The sequence below is a fragment of the Scyliorhinus torazame genome, chromosome 9 (genome assembly GCF_047496885.1).
Source record: "Scyliorhinus torazame isolate Kashiwa2021f chromosome 9, sScyTor2.1, whole genome shotgun sequence".
Classification (NCBI taxonomy): domain Eukaryota; kingdom Metazoa; phylum Chordata; class Chondrichthyes; order Carcharhiniformes; family Scyliorhinidae; genus Scyliorhinus; species Scyliorhinus torazame.
Window position 1 is genome coordinate 163992322 of NC_092715.1, and position 25612 is coordinate 164017933.

The 25612-nt window shown below is 43.9% G+C and overlaps 1 protein-coding gene across 5 annotated transcripts in view; it reads left to right on the plus strand.

Moving 5' to 3' along the window:
- Nucleotides 1-21339, plus strand: part of dapk1 (death-associated protein kinase 1) — a 310534-nt gene extending 289195 nt beyond the window's left edge. For all 5 annotated transcript variants that reach the window (XM_072516716.1, XM_072516717.1, XM_072516715.1 and 2 more), the window contains exons 25-26: nucleotides 2753-2941; nucleotides 19282-21339. In XM_072516716.1, coding sequence (XP_072372817.1) covers nucleotides 2753-2941; nucleotides 19282-20520 — 1428 coding nt within the window. In that variant the 3' untranslated portion in view covers nucleotides 20521-21339. The remainder of the gene's footprint in view (nucleotides 1-2752; nucleotides 2942-19281) is intronic.
- The last annotated feature ends 4273 nt before the right edge of the window (nucleotides 21340-25612 follow it).

Consider the following 25612-nt stretch of genomic DNA (forward strand, 5'->3'; position numbering starts at 1 on the left):
CCAGTGAAGAGTGAGGACGCAAAGACCATCGGCAACTGCGCAGCAATCTCCTTCCTCACTTCCTATAGCAACCTTCCTATATCCCGTCCAGCCCAGGGGTCTTATCTATATCAGAGATGTTGAAATCACCCATGACAACAACTCTGTTACTTCTGCACCTTTCCAAGATCTGCCGACCAATCTATTCCTCCATCTCTCTGCTGCTATTGGGGGGGTCTATAGAAAACTCCCAATAAAGTGACTGCTCCTTTCTTGTTTCTGACTTCCACCCATACTGACTCAGTGGACATACTACGCAACAACATTTCCTTGCAATCTAAACATGTTACTACAAGTCAGTTGGATGGAATGGTGAAAAGGCTGTTAAAATAAAGGATTTGCCAACATAGATGGAGTACATTAGCCCTCCTCTTCCCCAGCCTGAGGTCTCACTAACCCCCAGAACCCAAGACCAAATAAAGTGTTTCAAATGCTTGACCTTTACCACTTCCAGTAGTCATGTCAAGAAAGCAGGATGATGCTTTGCATTCCTCTCACAAGCATCATTCAATCAAATGGACAATGCTCACCATTTATACTGATGTTGGTGCCAATGTGATTCATCTATCATAAGCTGTCATTGGCAGTTACATCCACAATCTCATCACTACTGTAATTATCTGTTAACAAGATGCAAGAGGGTGGCACAGTGGTTAGCACTGCTGCTTCACAGCACCAGAGACCTTGGTGGCACAAGTCCTAACTCCAGGGACATGGAAGGGAAAGATTGTTTGATACATCCAATTACCTGTCGAGTTATCCTGCACACACAGACTAATATCTCTTTATATCATTGGACCAATTAGCTTCTCCATCTGATAGGCAAACACGAACAGTATTGCTGTAACAGATTGACATGCAGTGGATTCTGCGCACTGAGAGCACAGGGGTCTTCCTGAACATGTCATCAGTGACCCTGCCAAGTTCATGTTGAGATTTTTGTTGACATCCCTAATCTGAATTTCAAGAATCAGCATCTCGCACGTCCTACTGATGCTGATGTAAAAACTCCTTTAGATTGGTGTGATCACAGCAAACTGAGTGCAAGACCCCAGACTTCACTTGATCTCAGTACCTACATTTCTGGACATTTTGGTATTCTGTTTGCAATTAGAGGAACATGAACACTAAGCTGTAAATCAAGTACAACATCAACGTGTTCCAAAGGCTGTGTTCAAACACTGACATTGTTTTATGTGATTGCCACAGACCCTTCAACTTTAGTTTATTTATCTTAATGTATTTGCTCAAAGTGCCCTCGTTAAAAATCAACAGTATTTTGTGGAGTTCAAAGAATATATTTTTGGCCTTCTGTTACTATTACTTAATAAATTGTCCTTTACAGCATTCACTTACTGTGGGGTTTTCTTCTATCCTTCATGTGTGGACACAATTGCATGCGCACCAATTATTGAAAAATTAAAACAGTTTACAAAGTTTTGTGTTGTTGCTGCTTTTATGTAGAATTTTTAAAATCTTGACTTTTTATAATACATTGTGTTTACTCTTGTGTTCTTTTTTCCTTCTGTTGCTTTCTGTTCTTTTCTCACTTCTTTTCCATTTATCTCATTCTAATCTCCATCCTTTTACCTTTTCATTTTCTTTTATCCCCCTTTGGGCTGCCTTGGCAGCTGATATGGATGCTCACACTCTGATTATAGTACGGAACTGTTTCCCGTGCAAGCACTTTAGAAATTTGAACCACGTTTGTCTTGTTTATGCTAGAGGCCGCATTCAGCAGCACTTAAATAATTGTTCATGCACAAGACCTTGCTGCTAGTGTATTCAACTATCCGAGATCTTTCCTGTAAGGTACTTTAATTTGATTGGCTGCTCAAAAAAGCTTTTGGACTTTATGTATGGCATATAGTTCCTCAAACATTTTATTTTTAAAAATAAAGCTGCCTTTAAATCTAATGTATCAACATCTTATTGGGGGAAGAGCTCGGGGAGGGGAAAAAAGAGGCCTTCTTCCTTTTGGAGTTCATTTTCAACAAACCGCCTCATCACTCTGTCCAAGTAGTTTGTAGTCTTAAGTGCACCATGACATACAATCCTGGGCCATACAAACCAGGACAAATTCAGAACAACTTCTAGTTCCTGATTGCTGTTTGTTGATTCTGGTTAGGAAATACATGAGTTGACATCATGTGAGGATGGGATTAGATTAGATTAGAATGTGATACTCCCATTGTAAAATAACCGGAGGAATTCACTGGCTTGAGAAGGAAATGGTACCTTCAGGAAGTTTCTGAATGTTGGTGGTGCCTATGGGGCGGTGTAATAGTGTAAATTCTCACCTTTCAAAAGAGGGCGAAATTGGGAAAATGCACTTTCGGAGACCTGATGTTAATATCTAGTTTAATTGGCTATGCAAAAGTCACAATCTTTTTTAATGTAGAGTACCCAATTTTTTTTCCCAATTAAGGAGCAATTTAGCATGGCCACACCTACCCTGCACATCTTTGGGTAGTGGGGATGAGACTGACGCAGACACTGGGAGAATGTGCAAACTCCACACGGACAGTGACCCAGGGCCAGGATCGAATCCGGGTTCTTGGCACCTTGAGGCAGCAGTGCTAACCACCGTGCTGCCCCCAGAAGTCACAATCTTGATACTATTATTACAACATAGTTTTCAAAATCGGCTTGCATTTTTCTATTATCCTATAAGGTAATAACTGAGCAACATACATGTCTTGAACTCTTTTAGGCTTGTTTACCCATGACATTCCTCTGTGAGAAAATCATCTCTACACTGCCTTCCTGGAGAAAACAAAATGGACCCAACCAGTTTATGTCGTGGCAACAGTTTGTTTGTGATGTTCAGGACCAAATTAATCCCTTGGTGAGTGAAGAAGACCTGAGGGAAGTGGCCCAACAATTGCACAGTTTGGGAGAAGTAAGTGTTATATTTTTTTATTAGTAGTTAGTCTAGAAAAGATTACGTTTATGATTGATTCTCCATGCTTGACAAATGGCTTATTTCTCACTATACTGTTTACATACCGTTGCGATTTTAAATGACACCTTTCATTATTTGTAAACTGCCTGTGAAATTAAGTCTAGAAAATTGGTTCATGTCGCCATTTTAATTGTGTTTAGCAATTTGCCTTTATTTGGCATCTAAGGAGGATTGAAAATGAAGGCTAGCCAAGACCACCACAATTTTCACCCTTCCTTCCTTCAGCTTTCTTGGATACATCCAATCTGATCCTGGTGACTTATCAACTTTTAAGTAGAAACTGCCTTTCTGATAGCTCCTCTTTATCAATGTTAGCCCATCCAGTGCCTTAACAGTTCCTTCACTATGTCTTTGGTAGTATTTCTTCCTTGATAAAGGCAAATACAATGCACTTCAGCACATTTTCCTCTGCCTCCATGTGTACATCCCTTTTAGTCCCGAATAAGCCCATCCCTCTTTTTACCTTTTTAATATTCAAATGCCTGTAGAAGACTTTTCAATTCCTTTTCCTCTTAGCTTCCAACCTCTTCTCATACTATCTCTTTGCCTTTCAAATTTCTATTTTTCACTTCCCTTCTAAACTTTTCATTTTCAGCCTATATTTCACTTGTGCCATCTACCTGACCTCTGTCATGCACGTCCCTTATCTGCTTCATCCAATTCTCTGGGCGCGATTTAATGGAAAATTTTGAAAGTGTCATTTTTGGCGGGGTTTCCTGGGAATTTCCCACCAGCTCTCCGGTGGGTACCCCACTGCTATCAAATGACATTTAGTCACTTTTTTGGACCCTGGGGAGTTTCTCACCAGTTTAACCCTAATTTGTTTCAACACAGGGGATCTGAGCTCTGTGATTGGGCCACCCTTTTGATAGGTTACCCTGGTCTCTAAATGAGCTTGTGGGTTCCCCACACCCCCTATCCATGGATAATGTCACCCCCCCCCCCCCCACACAGATGGCATTACCCCACACCCCCCAAGTGAGGACACCCCACTATGGGTCCCTGGCAGTGCCAGGGTGGCAGTGCTAGGGTGCCTGCGTTCCGGGGGGGGGGGGGGGGGGGGGCAGGAGGCCACCCTGCACTAACCCCTACCCGGGCTCAGTAGATCCCGTGAGGTGTCGTGGTTGTCGGGAAGCCTACGGGGAAGGCTTCACCCAGGATCTCCCAGCCACGTCACGCTCCCATTGGGGCGCGATGTGGATGGCAGATCGCGCCTTCTATTTCTCTTGTCATCCAGGAAGCTTTGGCATTGTTGTTCTACCTTTTACCCTCTTGGGAAAGTATCTTGATTTCACTCAAAATATCTCCTGTTTAAAGGAAGCCAATTGTCCCAATCCAGTTTTGCCTGCCAATCGCTGATTCCAACTTACTTGGGACAAATCCTCCTGCACTTAAATTCTCCCCCCTCATACTATGATCATTAAAATGTTTCCCTACTATTACAATCCAAGAGCGGATCCCAGCAATGCCGAGGATACTGGACCGAACCCCCAATATTTTTGTTTATTTTAAGACTGTGCAGAAATAATAATTTTCTCCAGGAGTGATTGCATGAAGAAATAGGGCTTTGGTATTTCTAAAACCAAACTTTATTATAAATACAATATTAAACTTTTAACTTCATACCCGAAAAGAACAGCTTACATTTACACCTTAACACTACTGCTTAATATCCCATTAAAGAACAAGAAAATAAACATACAGCTCTTAATCCAGCTTAAAATCAGTTGGGCATAAAGTAAGACTTGCTTTATAAAACATATTTGGCTCCATTTGGAACCCCTCCAGACTTTGGCTGAAGATCTTCAAATAGCTGCTTCAGCTAGGTTGTTTCAGCTTCTCCTTTGTCTTCAGACAAGACTGCTCTGCATTAAAATATCATTACTCTTTAAGTCTAGCCTACTTGGAAAGAATTGTGCACTGAGAGTCAAGCTGATCAGAACTCAGCTCCTCTTTCTCAAAGCTTCTCCAAACTCACTGCCTTTCTGAGCTCCACCCTGCAATGACCTCATCTTCCCAAGCTGAAAACGCATCACCTCTGCAGGTTGCAAAAGCAAATTAACTCCCCATGGCCATCTCTCGGCAAATCACTATGCATTAGCCCAGATTGATAAATATATTCCATGCCAACTTCACCTGCTGTTTTCTAGAAGCAATACCAAATCCTTTTTAAACAAACTCATTCTAACCTACGGCTTTTAACCCTTAAATTGTCCCAATATTTAGAAGCTAATTGTCCGAAAATCTTCCAATCGTCACACTACTGACACTTGATCCACTCGACCCACCTCATTCCACAGAAACCAATTCAGCAATGCTTCCTTCCTCATATTTACATAGATTACACAGAACATACTGTGCAGAAGGAGGCCATTCGGCCCATCGAGTCTCACCGACCCACTTAAGCCTTCCCTTCCACCCTATCCCCGTAACCCAATAACCCCTCTTAACCTTTTTGGACACTAAGGGCAATTTAGCATGGCCAATCCACTTAACCTGCACGTCTTTGGACTGTGGGAGGAAACCGGAGCACCCGTAGGAAACCCACGCAGACACAGGGAGAACGTGCAGACAGTGATCCAGTGGAGAATCGAACCTGGGACCCTGGCGCTGTGAAGCTACAGTGCTAACCACTGTGCTACCGTGCTGCACCAAATGGAGTCATTTGGGGGGGGATTTCTTGTGGTGATCTCTGCGATGGGGCGTTTCTGGTGGGGGGTCTCAGGAATGGGGGCTTTATGGTGGGTGTCTCTGTAATGGGGGGTTCTGGTGGGCATCTATCTAATGGGGGGGATTTGGTGAAGGACTCTATAATGGGTTTCTGGTGGGACTCAAAATGGGGGGTTTCTGGTAGGCATCTCTAATGGAGGGGTTTTTGGTGGGGGTCTCTCATGAGGGGGTTACTGGTAGGAGTCTCTGTAATGCAGGGTTACTGGTAGGGGTCTCTAATGCAGGGTTACTGATAGAGGTCTCTGTAATGCAGGGTTACTGGTAGGTGTCTCTGTCATGGTTTTCTGGTGGGAGTCTCTTATGGGGGGGGGGGGGGGCGGTCTCTGGTGGGGTTTGCATTGTGAGGTTTCCTCCAATTGACTTTGGGGACAGCTTCATAAAGAGTTATCTCCTTCGCTCACCCCAAGGTCCACTGCACCATGGCCACGCTGGGAGAAAGTGCACCAGTTCTCGACCGGAGATTCACACAGGGTTGGAGAATCTGGTGCACAGCCCGTTAATAGGATGCAAATAGATCATTTTGTTTATATTTGCATCCTCCTGCTGGCGTAGGACACGAACCTCGATACCGCCGCTAGCAGGGGCCGGATTCCATTTTTTTGATGTCTTTGGATTCTCTGCCACATTTGGAACTCCACTACCGGTGGTGTAAATCCAGACCGTATTCCCTTATGGCTATAGCTGTTTGCACCACATAATTTTCCTCGTGTTTGGGTGGCTCCACTATTATCTCATGTTAACAACAGTTGGAAGTTCATTTTCATAGCTCTATTGTTTTCAGGGCTAGGATGACAATTGTGGTTTTGCTGCATTCCTGCCATTTCTCACAACACCACTATGACCTGGCAACAATGTGTATTTATAGTCAATAAATTGTTTCATTTTAAATCACTCAACCGATCACTCGAACGATTAGACGCCTTTGGGCTAGAGATTGGACTTGCTATACCCATTAAATCTGAGTGTTCAAATTCATTGTATATTATAAATAAGAACTAGGAGCAGGAGTAGGCCATCTGGCCCCTCGAGCCTGTTCCGCCATTCAATGAGATTGTGGCTGATCTTTTGTGGACTCAGCTCCACTTGCCGGCCCGAACACCATAACCCTTAATCCCTTTATTCTTCAAAAAACGAATAAAACTAATGGAGGTAGTTTGACCAATTCCACCAAGAAAATATCAGCGTAGGATGGACTGCTGCTCAGGCGCACTTTAGATGTGTACCATACTTCAAATTTGCAGGAAAGCAAATTTAAAGCAAAAAAAATTGGCATCCAATTAGTGTATTTGTGGATTTATCGGGAGGAAAAATGGCCACACTTCTCATTCACTGCCATCATATTTTGCAACAGAGTTTCTTATTTAATAACTTACATGGCACACATCCAGCTGGGGATGATTGTTTCTCTGTGCTCATTAATGCTGCAAGCTCCCCCATTATGGACAGGGTAGCTTATTAGCAATGATATAAAAGCTCAGCCAGTGTGGGCTGACCAGAAAGGCAAGAGGACCGGGTGAGGTGTACAAGGCCTCGTGTAGGCAATGTTGTTTGCTGAATAAAAAGACTTTTAAGAAACTCATCGGATTCCCCTCGCTTTACTGAACCTACATTTGTAATCAAAATACATGGGAACTTATCAAACAGCTGGCTCTGTGTGGTAGACAACGACATTTACAGTCTAAGTTGCTGAACTTGCTCTTGTGGAAAAATCTAGGCTATTGTATCACTTTCATTCCATAAAACCTGGTCCAAATATCACCGTTTCATCATCATTGCCTGAATCTTGTGCTCTTATTGTATCAAAACAATGGGAGTGTCAGCATGTTGCAAGAGTGGTGTTGCAATAATTGTGTAGTTGATCATTACCTGCATTTTTAGTCAATATCAGCTGACCACTTTGTGGTGGTACTCGTCTGGCAATCCACCAATCTTGCACTTGTGACTGCTGTAAATAACAAAAGCAGAGTGATAAGAACTTTGGGATATGGGGGTAGGGGAGGTAAGCATGATTAGGACTGTTTACCTCTGTGGACTATGAACACCAACAGGGCTAGTTGGGTTAGTGGCTACTCTTTGGGTTATAGCTTCTTTATATATTGATGTATCTCAAAATACTTTTCCATACCTGGTCCTCTTCCAACAAGGTTAATTTTACAAAAAAAAACAACTGTGGGCTGTTGCAGGTAAATTTTAACATGGGTTTTACAGCTTAAAGGTTTAGATTTGATTATTAAAGGGCATCAGCTGTAGCATATCACTGATATGCACTGGTTCCAGAAAAGCTGGAGACTCTGAAAACCCAAATACTTCTAGATCCTATAAACTAGCATCTACTTATTTCCAAACAATATGCCTCTCGGCGTACATGCTGATAATACCATGTTGCTGGATGCATGAACAATTGCAGCCAGCTGGAGATCCCTGACTAGAATTTAAATGAGAATTCTACCTACTTCACAATGAAGAGACGGGTCTGTGATTTCACCAAAGAATGTTTTTTTTAAATGAATTTAGGAGTACCCAATTATTTTTCCAATTAAGAAGAAATTTAGCGTGGCCAATCTACCTACCCTGCACATCTTTGTGGGTTGTGGGGGTGAGACCCAGGCAGACACGGAGAGAATGTTCAAACTCCTCATGGGCAGTGACCTGGGGCCAGGATCAAAACCGGGTCCTTGGCGCCGTGAGGCAGCAGTACTAGCCACTGTGCCACCGTGCTGCCCTTTCACCAAAGAATGTTAACAACAATACGTTTTTATGTGCATCATTTTTAAATGCATGATGACTTTCCTGTGGCCCATATTAAACATGTAGGACTACATAAGTTAAATACTCAGCACATGTTGGGGCGTAAAAGGTCACCAACAGATGTTAGTCATAAGCGATTGCACCAACTAAGATAAATGGGGAAGTACGTGCATATAAGTTGCAGATATCAAATTAAACTGTAAAACTTAAGTTCAACATTTTGTTTCGTTAATCTGAAGCACAGGAAGGAACTGACCAGTCACTCCTTAATTATAATTCAACATTAACTTCTGTCTATGTAGCATTTTTGTATGTAGAAAAATATCTCAAACCACTCACAGAAGTGTATTCAAATGAAAATTAACCCAAAATCAAGAAGGAAATATTATTAAGGATGTGGTCACAAGGTGACTTGAAACCATTGTTAAGGAGGAGGGAGAGGACTTCCAGTGACAACATGTAGAAAGTAGTCGCACACGAGATGGTACCTGCCAGAAAACATTGATTTAAGCCCATTTTGCCAGGTTTTCTGAGGCGATTTTGGTTGGAATTTGTTTAGTTTGATGGGTTAAGAGTTCCATGTCAAAGGGATGCCCAATCCCTTTGACATGGAACTCTTAACCCATCAAACTAAACAAATAGCATTGTGGATAGCACAATTGCTTCACAGCTGCAGGATCCCAGGTTCGATTCCGGCTTGGGTCACTGTCTGTGCTGAGTCTGCACATCCTCCCCGTGTGTGCGTGGGTTTCCTCCGGGTGCTCCGGTTTCCCCCCACAGTCCAAAGATGTGCAGGTTAGGTGGATTGGCCATGCTAAATTGCCCTTAGTGTCCAAAATTGCCCTTAATGTTGGGTGGGGTTATGGGGATAGGGTGGAGATGTTGACCTTGGGTAAGGTGCTCTTTCCAAGAGCCAGTGCAGACTCGATGGGCCGAATGGCCTCCTTCTGCACTGTAAATTCTATGAAATACAAAACTAGGCAGCAGAAAATAAGGATTTGTCATCAAACTTTGAGGCTTCGAGAGCTTTGTCAGTGAAGAAATTGGCGGAGGCTCCTGCAGCGTTGGTGGCCAATCCATTGAGATGCTCTCAGGCATCCTTGCAGGGGAACTTAAGAAACCACGATGTAAGGTCTCTGAGAACCACGCGAGAGCGATTGGCAAAAATGGATGAGATGGTAAAGACGCAGGGCGTGGAGCTAAAGGAGGTGGAGGTGGCTCTTTCGGCAAAATGACCAGATCACCTCCCTGGAAGTGGATATGGCGCAGGTGGCCGGTGACAACAAGGCATTAAGGCCAAGGTGGGCGAATTGGAAAATCACCCTAGAAGACAACTTGAGTGTCGCTGTCCGTGTGGAGTTTGCACATTCCCCTCGTGTTTGCGTGTGTTTCACCCCCACAACCCAAAGATGTGCAGGGTAGGTGGATTGGCCACGCTAAATTGCCCCTTGTGGCCCTGGAAGTTGTGATGTGGTTTTACATCGGTGAGGTCATTGGCCATAGAAACCTGATTGGAAAGAACCGTGCTGTGTAGCCTTTGTTTCAAATTGTCAAATTATTTACATGGAATCTTCTCTCCTCTGAAAGCACTGGCTAATGCTGTCACAGACTGCATCTGCCATTTAGTACCTTGTCCAACTAATTATTTACACAAATGAGTAACCTGACCGAGCAGCCCAAATATATTGTCTTCACAGGCTCAGATTTGTAAAGGGAAGGGGTGCAGCAGATTACTTTAGACATGTGCGGCTGTGCACTCAATTTGACAGTTTAAAACAAAGGCTGCATGGCTTTATTCTTTCCATCAAAATGGGCTGGACAAAGACACAAGGCGAGCCACATTTATCAGTATGAATTTCTCAGTAAACATCCTCTTTTTAAGATGTAGAATTCTAGACAAAAAAAGGGATTCACTCAAGTATTGAATTAATCCCTGAATTAGTCAAACATCTGACTCCAGAAATGAGAGCGCTCCCACTGAACCAAGGTTTCCATTTTGGGTAAAGGGTAGAATCTTCACCTCAGAATCAGAAGATCATGGGTTCAAGCCGCACTCCGGGGATGATAGCACATAACCTAGATTTTCATAGGAAGGTTGGTTCGAGGAACAGAAATATGCCAGTCAGCCCTTTGAGCCTCATCTGCCATTCAATAAGATCATGGTTGATCCGATTGTGATTTCAACTCCACTTTACTGTCTGGCTCCCATAAACTTTGTCTCCCTTGTCCATTAAAAATGTATCTAACTCAGCCTTGAAAATATTAAGTGATCCAGCCTCCATTGCTTTCTGGGGAAGCAGGTTCTACAGACAGATAACCTTTAGAGAGAAAAATAACCTCCTCATCTCCATCTTAGAAGAGAGACTTGTTCTTTTATAAAACTGATTCTAGTCTCTCCGATAAGAGGAAGCATCTTCCTTGTATCCACCCTAACAAGTCCCCTTGTGATCTTTTCAATAAGATCACCTCTCATTCTGCTAAACTCAGGCCAAACCTGTTCAATCTTTGCCCTTCATGCCAGGGATGAGTTGTGTGAACATTCTCTGAACTGTTTCTAATGCAATTGTATCCATTTTCAAATAAGGAAACCAAAACTGTATGCAGTACTCCAGATGTCTTCTTACCAAAGTCCTGTACAGCTGGAGTAAAACAGTAGAATTTCCCTATTTTTTAAAATTCCATTTCCCTTGCAATAAAGCTAATGTGCCATTACCTTCCTAAATAACTTGCTACACTAACCTTTTGTGGTTCATGTACCAGGACACGCAGATCCCTCTGCAGTTCTGAATTCTGCAATATCTCTCTATTTAAATAGTATTTATATTCTTCCTGCCTGCCAAAGTGGACAAGTTCACATTTTCCAATATTATACTCCCATTGGCCAAATCTTGTCCACTCACTGAACCTGTCCTTTTGTAAATTCTTTATCTCCTCTTGACAACTTACTTTCTAACCTATCTTGATGTCCTGGGCAAATTTAGCTACCGTGTATTCCGTCTCTTCACATAAGTCATTGATATGGATTATAAATCAGCGGTGGACAACCTGTGGCCCAGGGGCCACACGCGAACCATCTGGGTTCTGAGTGTGGCCCACGAAACATTTTGTTGACTTGCGCACAAGTAGGGTTGCCACATTCCGCTGATTTCCATCTGCGTATTTTTTCCGACTGGTATGATTCAAATGTATGCACGTAAGACCAGGGCAAGTGAAGCGAGGTGCATTCTGATTGCGCACAAGGTTAATGGTGAGAGTCATGCACTCCCTCTGCATCCAAAGCGCAAATATTTCTTTTGTTTTTATTATTTGAAGTTGATTGTTCTATTAATATATTAATGACTAAGCATTGTCTATAACTCATTATGAAATATTCGGCATGTATTAAATGTAATAGGGTCATGGTTGGGCATCAAACCTGTCTTCAATCTTTTGGCCCACTGAAATAAAGAAGTGCCACTCATGTGGCCCACTCACTAGCCTCTGTTGCCTATCACTGATCCCAGTCGCACTCCACAAGTTGCAGCTTGCCAACCTTACTCTCTGCTTCCTGGTAGCTAACCAATCCTTTATCTATGCTAATATGTTACCCTTACACCTTGAGTTCTTACTTTGTGTAGTAACCTGCGATGTGGCTCCCCTCAAATGCCTTTTAGAAATCCAAGTATATCACATCTGCAGGTTTCCTTTTTTCCACCTTGCTTAGGTTGTTTGTAAAATACAGGCCATTGGCCATTTTACCACACTTGTTACTTCCTCTAAAGAACTCTTAATAAATTATCTCGCTTCTGAAAAACCATCTTGGCTCTGCCTGATCCCATTATGATTTTCCAAACACTCTGCTATAACCTCCTTATTAATGGCTTCTCACAGTGTCCGTATGAGAAATATTAGACTAACTGGCCGATAGTGTCCTGTTTTCTGAGTCCCTCGTTTCTTGAATAAAACTCCACTGGATCACTTCCGGAATGTAAGGATTTTTAGAAGATGATAACCAATGCGTCTACTTTCTCTGCAGTGACTGTAAGTGATGCTGCTTTCAAATGAGACATTAAACCTTAAGGTCTTGTCCGCCCTCTCAACTGGATGTAAATTTTCTAAGAAATTTCTCCCGATAACGTGGAAAATATTTATTTCACAACAATATCAACAAAAACACATTAACCACATGGTTCCCAGCACTCACACCATCGAGAAACACATGGCTATCCGTTGCGTTGTATAAGATGCCTCAGTGGGGAATGATCGGTCGAGGTCGCACATGTTTTGTACGCTGAGGAGCTCCGCTTGCTGGAACTTCCCAGTGTAACAAGAGATTGAGACGCCATTTTTAAATGGCATCCCAATCTCCGAGACCCCCGAAGCGACCACCGACTTCCTTTCCCTCACTTCAGCCTGAACGAACGGTGGGAGGGTTCCCGGTCCCCCGCATCCCTCCTTTTTAAAAAATTAAATTTAGCGTACCCAATTCATTTTTTCCAATTAAGGGGCAATTTAGCATGGCCAATCTACCTATCCTGCACATCTTTGGGTTGTGGGGGCGAAACCCATGCAAACACAGGGAGAATATGCAAACTCCACACGGTCAGTGACCCAGAGCCGGGATCGAAACTGGGACCTCGGCGCCATGAGGCAGCAATGCTAACCACTGAGCCACCTTGCTGCCCCTGCACCCCTCCTAACATCCATGCTGGACACCCCCGGCCCAATCGTGTGCATGCAAAAAATGACAGCTTGGTACCTTTACAGTGCCTGCTGGCAGTGCAAGGCTGGTGCCCATATAGCACTCCCAGGGTGCCTAGGTGGCAGCACCTATGCCAGGGCATCACCGTGCCCAAAATGCATGCAGCTGGGTGTCTGTATTCCCCTGGGAGACCCCCATGAGGCCATTCCACGGGTAGCACGGTGGCACACTGGTTAGCACGGCTGCCTCATGGCGCCAAGGTCCCCGGTTCGAACCTGGGTCTGGGTCACTGTTCGTGTGGAGTTTGCACATTCTCCCCAGGTTTGCGTGGGTTTCACTCCCCACGCAAAATTCCCTAGAGGCTAAATTGCCCCTGAATTGGAAAAAAAATTGGGTACTCTAAATTTAAAAAGAAAAGAGCCTCACTTTAATGTGCAGATTCCTGGGTTACCCGAGGCGTTGGGATCTAACCCCTTTACCTTGGAGACCTTGGCTGAGTGCCGCTTGGTACTGGTCTCTGAAAACGGGGACCAGATGGAATGGCACTCTTTTTTTTTAAATTTAGAGTACCCAATTCATTTTTTATCCAATTAAGGGGCAATTTAGAGTGGTCAATCCACCTAGCCTGCACATCTTTTGGTTGTGGGGTTGAAACCCACGCAAACATGGGAGAATGTGCAAACTGCACACGTACAGTGACTCGAACCCTGGTCCTCAGCGCCGTAATCCCAGTGCTAACCATTGCGCCACGTGCCGCCCCAATGCGCAGGATTTACATCGCAACATTTTGTTCAATCCCGTGAGGTGTTGCGAGCTGGGTAGATCCCAGGAGCAGGGTTTACCGGCTTTGATCGCCCGTGCCGCGCGCGGCGAGCTGACTTGCAGGCGCAGTGTTGCAATTGGATCGCACCCATTATTTGTGCATGGCAACTCCACATGTACAAATTGGTGCTGTATTTTCCTACATTACAAGTGTTTCACAGCTGATGCAAAAAAAGGTGATATGAAAGCAAGTTCTTCCTTTGCTTAAAATATAATTGTCTCTGTCGCTATTCAGTTATGAAGTTGCTGTATTCAATTCTATTTTTTAGTGAAATATATCAGTCAGCAATTTTTCAACCTTTTTTTAATGTCTAATACAGAGTATCCTACCTTTTGATTACTAAACTCAACATCAGTGAGTGCAAAGAAAACTTGCACAAAAGAAAATCTTGTTTTAAGAATTCAGATGATTTGTTAGAAACCACCTGGATTTCAGTTTTACAGTTTATCGTCTGAATGTCTCAGTGAGACCAATGTCTTTTAATCAAATTTAGCTGCACATTTGGAGTTTTGCGTATGTAATCGAATAGTATACTGCACAAACAACTCCCACTTCTTGCAATACTGATACAGCTTTGTAACAAAAGTCCTTGGTTATGTATCTCTCTTCCTGTGGCGTGCTATTAAATGGAACAAAATTAAAATGAAGAGTGTAGCTTGCAAGCTTGACAAAACACAATCTACAAGTACAAAGTTTCTCTTTGAAGAAATGCAGCTGTCCTGGGTTGTCAGGTGCACCACAAGGTACTGAGACAACTTGCACTGCCTGAGGATCTGGAGATTATTATGGTGATAAGTTCCACATGTGGGGTCGGTGAACTCAGCTGGCTGGATGGTTAGAGTGCAGAATAATGCCAACAGTGCAGGTTCTATCCCCGTACTGACAATGGTAGTTTATGGAAGCCTGTCTCCTTACCTTTCCCCGAAAGCTATATAACCAATTGTCTCTCTCTGTAATGGAGAGCGATAGATGTCAATGGTCCTTTGTGGACAAAGGTTAATTACCAAGGTCGTGGTCCAACAATATTTGAACTGAATTTAGGGATTACATTCTCGCACATTTTGCAATTGAAAACAGAGCCACAAAAATTTGATTTTTCAAACACTGGATTTAAAAAATTTGCATATGCAACGCCTGACCAATCCCGTACAACACATACAGAGAATGTTTTTAGAGTAAACAATAATTGCAGGCAACATTGGAAAGAAAAAGAAAATTGATGGCACTTTCTTGGAAACCTTCCAGGGCCAGCATATTTATTTCTTATCTCCCAGCTTTGCTATACAGATGAGGCAATGTTTATTCTTTCTGTCACTTCCATGCAGATTTTTAAACTTTATAAACATTGGAGAGGTACACAGAGATACATAGAAGATAGGATCAGGAGGGGGCCGTTTGGCCCTTTGAGCCTGCTCCGCCATTCATCACGATCATGGCTGATCATCCAACTCATTAGCCTAATTCTGCTTTCTCCCCAAAGCCTTTGATCCCATTCTCCCCAAGTGCTATACCAGCCGCCTCTTGAATATATTCAAAGATTTAGCATCAACTACTTCCTGTGGTAATGAATTCCACAGGCTCACCACTCTTTGTGTGAAGAAATGTCTCCTTACCTCTGTCCGAAATGGTTTACCCTGAATCCTCAGACTGTCGTGAATCCCGCCCCCGCTGGTTGCCGAATTCTCCGGCACCGGAGATTCGGCGGGGGCGGGGAACGCGCCGTGCCAGTTGGCGGCCCCCCCCCCCCCCCCCCCCCCCCCGCAATTCTCCGGTCTGGATGGGCCGAAGTCCCGCAGCTAGAATGCCTGTCCCGCCGGCGTGGATTAAACCACCTCTCTTACCGGCGGGACAAGGCGGCGCGGGCGGGGTCCTGGGGGGGGGCGCGGGGCGATCTGGCCCCGGGGGGTGCCCCCACGGTGGCCTGGCCTGCGATCGAGGCCCACCGATCCTGGGCACTCATTTCCACAGCGCATGCGCGGGGATGCCGTGAGCGGCCGCTAACGCTCTCGCGCATGCGCCACCCGGCAATGTCATTTCCGCGCCAGCTGGCGGGGCACCAAATGCCTTTTCCGCCAGCTGGCGGGGCGAAAATCAGTCCGGCGCGGTCCTAGCCCCTCAAGGTTAGGGCTTGGCCCCCCAAGATGCGGAGGATTCCGCACCTTTGGGAAGGCGAGATGCCCGACTGATTTGCGCCGTTTTTGGCGCCGGTCGGCGGACATCGCGCCGATACCAGAGAATTTCGCCCCTGGTTCTGGACACACCCATCATTGGTAACTTCTTTCCTGCATATACCCTGTCTAGTCCTGTTAGAATTTTATAAGTCTCTATGAGAGCCCCCCCTCATTCTTCTCAACTCCAGCGAGAACATTCCCAACCTAGTCAATCTCCCCTCATATGACAGTCCCCTGGAATCATTCTGGTAAACCTTCGCTGCACTCCCTCGAGAGCAAGAACATCCTTCCTCAAAGAAGGAGACCAAAACTGCATACAATACTCCCAAGTGTGGCCTCACCAAGGCCCTATACAATTGCAGCAATACATCCATGCTTCTGTACTCACAACCTCTCGCAATGAAGACCAACGTACCATTAGCCTTCTTTACCATCTGCTGCACCTGTATGCTTACCTTCAGCGACTGGTGCACAAGGACACCCAGGTCCCGCTGCACACTCCCCTCTCCCAATTTACAACCATTCAGGTAGTAATCTGCCTTCCTGTTTTTGCTTCCAAAGTGAATAACCTCACACTTATCCAAATTATACTGCATCTGCCATTGATTTGCCCACTCGCCCAACCTGTCCAGATCTTGCTGTTGGATCTCTGCATCCTCGTCACAATTCACCCTCCCACCTAATTTGATATCATCTGCAAACTTTGAGATGTTACATTTTGTTCCCTCATCCAAATCATTAATATATATTGTGAATAGCTGGGGTCCCAGCACCGATCCCTGAGGTACCCTACTAGTTACTGCCTGCCAATTTGAAAAGGACCCATTAATCCCTACACTTTGTTTCCTCTCTGCCAACCAGTTTTCTATCCACCTCAATACATTTCCCCCAATCCCATGCGCTTTAATTTTGCACAATAATCTCTTAAGCGGGACTTTGTCAAACGTCTTCTGAAAGTCCAAATATACCACATTGACTGGCTCCCTCTTGTCAACTGTACTGGGTACCTCTTCAAGAATTCCAACAGATTCGTCAAGCATTATTTTCCCTTCATAAATCCATGCTGACTCTGACTGATCCTGCCACTACTTTTTAAATGTTCCGCTATAAAGTCCTTGATAATGGATTCAAGCATTTTCCCCACTACCGATGTTAGGCTTACTGGCCGATAATTCCCTTTTTGAATATTGGAATGACGTGAGCTACCCTCCAATCTGCAGGGATAGTTCCAGAGTCTATAGAATCCCGGAAGATTACCACCAATGGACCACTAATTCCAGAGCCACCTCCTTAAACACTCTGGGATGCAGATTCTCAGGCCCTGGGGATTTATCTGCCTTCAGTCCCATCAATTTTCCCAGCACCATTTCTCTACTAATGTTGATCTGCCTCAGTTCTTCCCTCTCACTAAACCTTTCATTCTCCAGCATTTCTGGGATCTGATTTGAGTCCTCATTTGTGAAGACAGAACCAAAGTATGTATTCAATTGCTCAGCCATTTCTTTGTCCCTTATTATGCATTCCCCTGTTTCTGTCTGTAGGGGGCCTACATTTCTCTTTATCAATCTCTTTCTCTTCACATATATGTAGAAACTCTTAGTTTCAGTCTTTATGTTCCCTGCAAGCTTCCTTTCGTATTGTACTTCCCCTTCTTAATCAATCCCTTCACCCTTCTTTGCTGAATTCTAAACTGCTCCCAATCCTCAGACCTATTATTTTTCTTGGCCAATCTGTATGCTTCTTCCTTGTGTCGGATACTATTTCTAATTTCCTTTGTAAGCCATGGATTGGCCCTCTTACCCTCTTTGCTTTATAAACTTTGCTGTATAAAACAGACTGCTAGCTCAGTATCACTCAGTTTACATTAATGCACAAAGTCAAGAACCGGGCATTAAATTACAAATTATTCTTAGAATTGCGATCACTTTCTCTTTTAAAAAAGGACCCAATATTATGGAAGTTAAACGTTAAACAGGTGTTTAGCAACTGCAATGCTGATCATTTTGTATTGAGCATATTATGAGGCTATTCTCATTATAATCCTTGTGGGGCTTGCACACACACACACACTCTGTGAATCCTCTTGTTTCACCAATGCTGACCTACTGCATTATTGTGTGTATGCAATGGGTATACAGCTGGCCAGATTTTGTTGACTCCCTCCATCCAATGAGTCTCAGATCTTAATCTGCAAGTTATGAAATCTTAGATCTTGTGCATGAGTTCTTGCGTTTAAATGTAAATCCAAATCTTTGCCAATGAAGCCATGATGTGGAGATGCCTCTTTGCTTTATAAACTTTGCTGTATAAAACAGACTGCTAGCGTTAGACTGGGATGAGCACACGTTTGTTTAGAATCACTAGCTTTCGGAGCACAGCTCCTTCCTCAGGTGTATGAAGAGGTGGGTTCCAGAAACATATACATATATATATATATATATATAGACAAAGTCAAAGATGCAAGACAATACTTTGAATGCGAGTCTTTGCAGGTAATTAAGTCTTTACAGATCCAGGCGGAGCAACTGGAGAGAGGGATAATCACAGGTTAAAGAGGTGTGAATTGTCTCAGAACAGTACAGTTAGTAGGATTTTGAAAGCCCAGGCCAGATGGTGGGGGGTGAATGTAATGCAACATGAATCCAAGGTCCTGGTTGAGGCTGTACTGACGTGTGCAGAACTTGGCTATAGGTTTCTGCTTGGATTTATGAATCTCTGGGGAAAGCTAATTAAATAATGTTGAAGTGCAAGTAATAAAGAGCGAAAATTTAGAAAATGTGAAGAAATACTTTGCATTCAGAAAATGTCTTTTGCATCATCGGGGTAACCCAAAGTTATTTGGATCCAATTAATTCCTTTTGAAGTATAATCTGTGTCACGTAATCTAAGTTGATAATTATGTGCAATGTTAATAGTGACTCAAATAAGACTGCCTTTTCTTAATGCACTTTAAATTGTACACTTCTCCAGTGGATTGAGTTGGTTGAGAAACACTCTTGCTCTTTGGTTAAAAAATTTGAACTGAAAATAAGTCGGGCCTAAATAATTATGATGATTTATTCCTGGAGCTAAAATGAATTATTTCAAATCCACTAATCTCCACTCGATCTTCTTTGCCTTACAGATCAATATTTTACAAAGTGAAACTATCCAAGATGTGGTACTTCTGGATCCTCGGTGGCTATGCACCAATGTACTGGGAAAACTTTTGTCCAATGAAAATCAAAAGGCTTTGCACCACTACAGGGGCCGGTACACAATAGATGATATCCTGCGGCTGGTATCCGAGAAGGATGTGGAGGAGCTGTTGCAAATTCTAGAGGCAATGGACATCTGTGCTCGGGATTTGACGAATGGATCAATGGTAGATATTCCCGCTCTAATTAAAGTAGATGGTCTACACCGATCCTGGACTGATGAAGATGATGAAATGATGGTTTATGGAGGGGTCCGCTTTGTGCCTGTTGAGCACCATACCCCATACCCTTGTGGTACTTTCCACAAAGTGCAGGTGAATCTCTGTAGGTGGATACATCAGCAGAACTCCGAAGGCGAACTAGATGTAAGGTTATGGACCAATGGATCAAAAATATCCAACAAAGGAACTGAAGTCTTGGTGTTGCTGGTCAACCATGGACAGGGTGTGGAAGTACAAGTGAGAGGATCAGAAACCGAAAAAATAAGATGTTTTATGTTTCTGGATTCCATTTGTAGTGTCATTGATAATCTAATGGCATCTACTTTGCCAGGAATCCTGACCGTCAAGCATTACTTGAGCCCCCAGCAGCTTAGGGAGCATAGTGAACTTGTTATGGTTTATCAGCCTAGAGACTTCTTCAGAGCTCAAGCTCAGAAAGAGACTTCACTCACCAATACCATAGGGGGCTATAAAGAGAGTTTTAGTAGCATTCTATGCTTTGGTTGCCTTGATGTCTATTCGCAAGGAAACCTAGGTATGGATATTCCTGTATCTGAACTGAATCTTCTTGCAAGAAGGAAACTTAGCCGCTTACTGGACCCACCGGATCCCATGGGTAAAGATTGGTGCCTTTTGGCTACAAACTTAGGACTTGATGATCTTGTTGCAAAACTCAATGCTCAGAACGGAACTTTAAAAGAAGGCAAACTTTCGACAAGTCCAACTGGTGCTGTATTGACTGAGTGGGCAGCTTCACCAGAGAACTCTGTGGGTCTTTTAATGTCAAAACTAAGAGGACTGGGTCGTCGGGATGCCGCAGACTTTCTTTTAAAGGCCTCAGCCGTTTTCAAAGTTAATTTAGATACCAATGGGCATGAAACTTACATATCTAGTTGCAATGGGGGAACATCTTATAATTCAATCAGCTCAGTAGTTTCAAGATAAAAACAAAATAAGTACCGAAAAGCTGGTGAGGGAGGTGCAATTTTAACTGAATCTTGACTTTGCAAAATGCATTCATCGTGTACAGATAGTGCTCAAGATAATTGTGTAACCTGCTTCCTTCGACAAGGAGACAATAGTAAATTTACTGTTACACACTTAACATTTTTACTTCCATATAATAGACCAGTTACTTGGTACTCACTGTTCCAATGGGTTGTCTACTGCTTTCCTAAGAGGCAGTAAGTTTTTAACAAAAAAAACAGTTGTGATCTTTGAATTGAAACGGATTTGTCACTTATGCAGATACACTTTACAAAGCTGCCACGTGCAAATGATCCAATTTGTAAGGAATATCCTCATCTCTTTGTGATGTCATTTGTGGAAGTAAGTTCAGAAGAAACTGTCTGCAAGAATGTGAATTTTTATAACAAGTTTTTCATCATCTCACCCATATACTCTTTTTATTTTCTATAATGGTGGGGAAAAGGCGAATGTTTGTTTGCTATTGGCAATATTAAATTTGATATGTAATGTCAACAACCAAATGCTAGTGCCTTTTTCAGGAAAGGGTTTCCTGTTGTAAGTAGACCAATATTTGTTAAAACCTTTACATAGGAATCTTCTACCTCCCCATTTCTCTTCTCTTCTGAGGAGCATGCATATCATTTACCATACAAGACATTTGTACTTCCTTTTTGTATAGATTTTTCAATTTTGGTCAACTTCTATTCATATTGATGTGGTTTATCCACACCTTAAAAGGGAACAATGTTATGTGGTAGTTTCATGTGCATTGACAATAAAATAGTGATGTACTAAGTGAAACGTAATGGTGGGAATTTCTTCCATTTTTGATCCTTGCTGTTTTGGGAAGCATGAAATTTTAATGTTGCATCATTATCTACACAGTTGCATACTTACTAGCTTTTTAGTGTAGTATTAAAACATGCAGTATTTTTAATAAACTATTTACTTATGAAATGTTAAGCTTTTAAAAACCCAATTAATTTTGCATTTTGAAAGTTATCTATTGGTTTTTATGCTTTGGGATACCAAAATCCTAGAAATTCAGTAGCACCACACCTATTTTTCAGGCACAACATTAGTGCCTAAGCCTCCAATACGGCGGGGTGGGAACATTTGCTCATTTCGTGCCACAGATCCACTGCCAGATACATTATAAAAAGGAGTCTATGGCTTGCACCTAAAATAACTGTTTGAGGCTGGCTATGTAAAAGTGGGCTGTATTCCTTCCCTCCATTCCAATCACTCCCCCATTTTCCTTTCCCCACCTCCTGGACCTGGCCACTGCTGGTGTTGCAGTGGCACAAAATTATTCCCTGTGCCCATGTTGATGATAATTGCAACTGCTTAGCCCCTGTCACACAATAGAAACAGTACGAAGTCTTACGACACCAGGTTAAAGTCCAACAGGTTTAGTGACATCGAAACAAACCTGTTGGACTTTAACCTGGTGTCGTAAGACTTCGTACTGTGCTCACCCCAGTCCAACGCCGGCATCTCCACATCAACACAATAGAAAAAAATCCCAAGGTACTTCACAGCAATATTGTCAAACAAAAGATTTGTTTACATAACAAGGTATTGAGGCAGATGACCGAAAGCTAGGTGAAATTGGTAAAGCTTTGGGGGTGACTTAAACAAGGAGAGGGGGGGGGCGGGGGCTGAGAGATTGTGAGATTTCTAGAGTTTGGGACCTTTACATCTGAAAGCATGGTCGCCAAGGATGGAACGATTAAAGTAGGAGATGCACTAGAGGCCAGATTTGAAGAGTGCGGAGATCTTGGAGGATTGTAAGGCTAGAGGAGGAATTTACAGAGAGGGATTTGAAAACCGGTCTCGGAACAGAAAACTTAAGCCATTGTCACACTGGAGCCAGTGCAGAGCAGGAAGCATTATAGAGGTGAAGGGGATTTGGTGCAAGTTCAAATACAAGTAGCAGAGTGTTCGATAAGTTAATGAAGGGTGGAAGATGAGAGGCCATGGATGCGTATTCAAAAAACAAAGGGCGGGATTCTCCGAAATGGAGGCAGAGTGTTCACGACGGCGCGAAACGGCCCCTAGCCCGACCGATTCAGGGCCCGATAATGGGCTAGGAGCGACACCGCGTCATTTACACGCGCCAGGCCTTGCAGCCGCGTAAAGGCGGCGCTGCATACATGCCGCGGCCGGCGGCGCATAACTGGCGAGTCCGAAAGAAGATGTCAGACGGATCTTGCGGGGCTGCGGAAGAAAGGAGGTCCTCCAGAGAGGCCGGCCCGACGATCGGTGGGCACCGATCGCAGGCCAGACCCCATTTGAGGATCTCCCCCCCCCCCCCCCCAGCGTTTCCGCGCTGTTCCCGCCAGCAGCGACTAGGTGTGGACGGTGCCGGGGGGACCCGCCGTTTTGGGCTGGCCGCTCGGCCCATCCGGGCCTGAGATAAATTGCCCTTAGTGTCCAAAATTGCCCTTAGTGTTGGGTGGGGTTACTGGGTTATGGGGTTAGGGTGGAGGTGTTGACCTTGGGTAGGGTGCTCTTTGCAAGAGCCGGTGCAGACTCGATGGGCCGAATGGCCTCCTTCTGCACTGTAAATTCTATGATAATCTATGAAATAGCAGGGGTGCCGGAGAATCGCCATTTTGGGTGTCTCGGGCGATTCTCTGGCCTGCACCGCGCGGAACTCGACGGGGCCATTCTCGCCGCTTGGGAGAATCGCGGGAGGGCGCCGGACCGGAGTCGTGGGAAAATCTGGCGACCCAGGCGATTCTCCCAACCGGCGCGGGAGTGGAGAATCGCGCCCAAAGTCTAGAGGTATGCAAAGAAATGGATGAGGGTTTCAGCAACAGATGAAGTGAAACAGGGTTGGGGTCGGCAGTGTTACAGAGCTGGAAATCAGCACACTTTTTATTTTTTTTAATTTAGAGTACCCAATTATTTTTTTTCCAATTAAGGGGCAATTTAGTGTGACCAATCCACCTGACCTGCACATCTTTGGTTTGTGGGGGTGAAACCCACGCAGACACGGGGAGAATGTGCAAACTCCACACAGACAGTGACCCGGGGCCAGGATCGAACCTGGGTCCTCAGCGCTGTAGACAGCAGTGCTAACCACTGCGCTACCGGGCCGCCCGGAAATCTGCACTCTTGATGGTGCGGATACATGGTCAGAAGCTCTTAGGGCAAATTCCAATATCAAGATTGCAAAGGATCTGGTTTAACCTCCGACCACTGCCAGAGAATGGATTGTTTTCTGTGGCTAAGGATCAATTTATAGTGGGGTCAAAAGAGGAGAGCTTTGGTCTTCCCAATATTTAGTTGGAGCACATTTCTGCTTGCCAGTACTTAATTTTGGATGAGCCTGACAATTAAAGGCAGTGGGAAGGTCAAGAGAGATGGTGATGCAGTAGAACTGAATGCCGTCAGTACACACATGGAACTTGGCCTGTTTTGCAATGTTATCACCAAGGGATAGCACATAAATGAGATATGGAGGAGAGAGGCAAGTATTGATCTTTGGGGGACATTAGAGATGGTGGTGTGAGAGCCAGATTGGGGGAGTTAGCTCAAAATGTTAGAGCACTTGCTTAGCATGTGGGAGGTGTGGGAGCAGGAAGAGAAGCCATAAGAGGAGAATCTCTTGCTATGGCAGGATAGATGAGAGTGGAACCAGGTGAGTTGAGCCCCACCGGGCTGGACGAAGAAGGGGAGGCATTTGATGAGGATGGTCTCATCGACCATGTCGAAGGCTACAGTGTGTGGGCAATAAAAATACTACACATAATTACCAAAAAACATTTACATGAAAAACAGTCAATTCTGGAAATATACAATCAGTTTATTGGCAAGAAAGCAACAGGTAATGTAAATTAAAGGTGTGGATTCACCATTGGAATTTGACCTGGAAGCTCTGTCGGTTATTTAATAAAAATAATTTATTTTTTTTAATTGAGAGGTAACATCGATCAAATCTTAGCTGTTTACAAAAACTAAAATTTGGCGGAAAATATACACGGGTAATTTAGGGAGACAATAAAAAAAGCTTTAAAAGAAAAGGCAGGGCAGCACGGTGGCACAGTAATTAGCACTGCTGCCTCACGGCACCGAGGTCCCAGGTTCGATCCCGGCTCTGGGTCTCTGTCCGTCTCGAGTTTGCACATTCTGCCCGTGTTTGCATGGGTTTTGCTCCCACAACTCAAAGATGTGCAGGGTGGCCACGCTAAATTGTCCCTTAATTGGAAAAAATGAATTGGGTCTCTAAATTTATAAGAAAAAAAGAAAAGGCCATGAAATAGCTGCTGAGAAACTGAAAATTTCTACATACATTGCAGTGAACAAATACAGCAATAAACAGCAGAGGTGACATTTTTCACTCATATTCTGATATAAATACTGTGAGTTTTCAGTGACTGGATGAATAACCTGGCAGAGAGATTACTTGTACAAACTTAAAATTCCGTTTGCATTTGGAGATATGGCTTCTTTAAGTTTTAATTATAGATGCCTTCTCCCTTCTTTGCAGTTCGCAGCTGCACTGACTCGGCCCACACTCCTTTGCACACCTGTCATACTCCATCCCTTCTACTATAGGCCCAAATATACAGTTGGGTTTTGTTCCCTTCTTCCTTTGAATGTGGCCTCCCTCTACACTCGAACCTTTTTGTCATCTGAAGATGTACTACCTTAAAAGGGGATCGGTTAGCTCAAGTTGTCTAGATGGCTGATTTGTGATGTGATGCTGAGGTTATGGATGAAGGCATAGATCCTTACAATTCCTACAGTGCAGAAGGAGGCATTTCGGCACATCAAATCTGCACTGACCCTCTGAAAGAGCGCTTTACCTAGGCCCACTTCCCCGCCCTATCCCTGTAACTCCCACCTAACCTGTACACCCCTGGACACTAAGGGTCAATTTTTTTACCATGGCCAATTCAACTAACCTGCACATCTTTGGACTGTAGGAGGAAACTGGAACACCCAGAGGAAACCCACACGGACATGGGTAAAAGTGCAAACTTCACACAGTCACGCAAGGCCATAATTGAACTTGGGTTTCTGGCGCTGTGAGACAACAGTGCTAATCACTATGCCA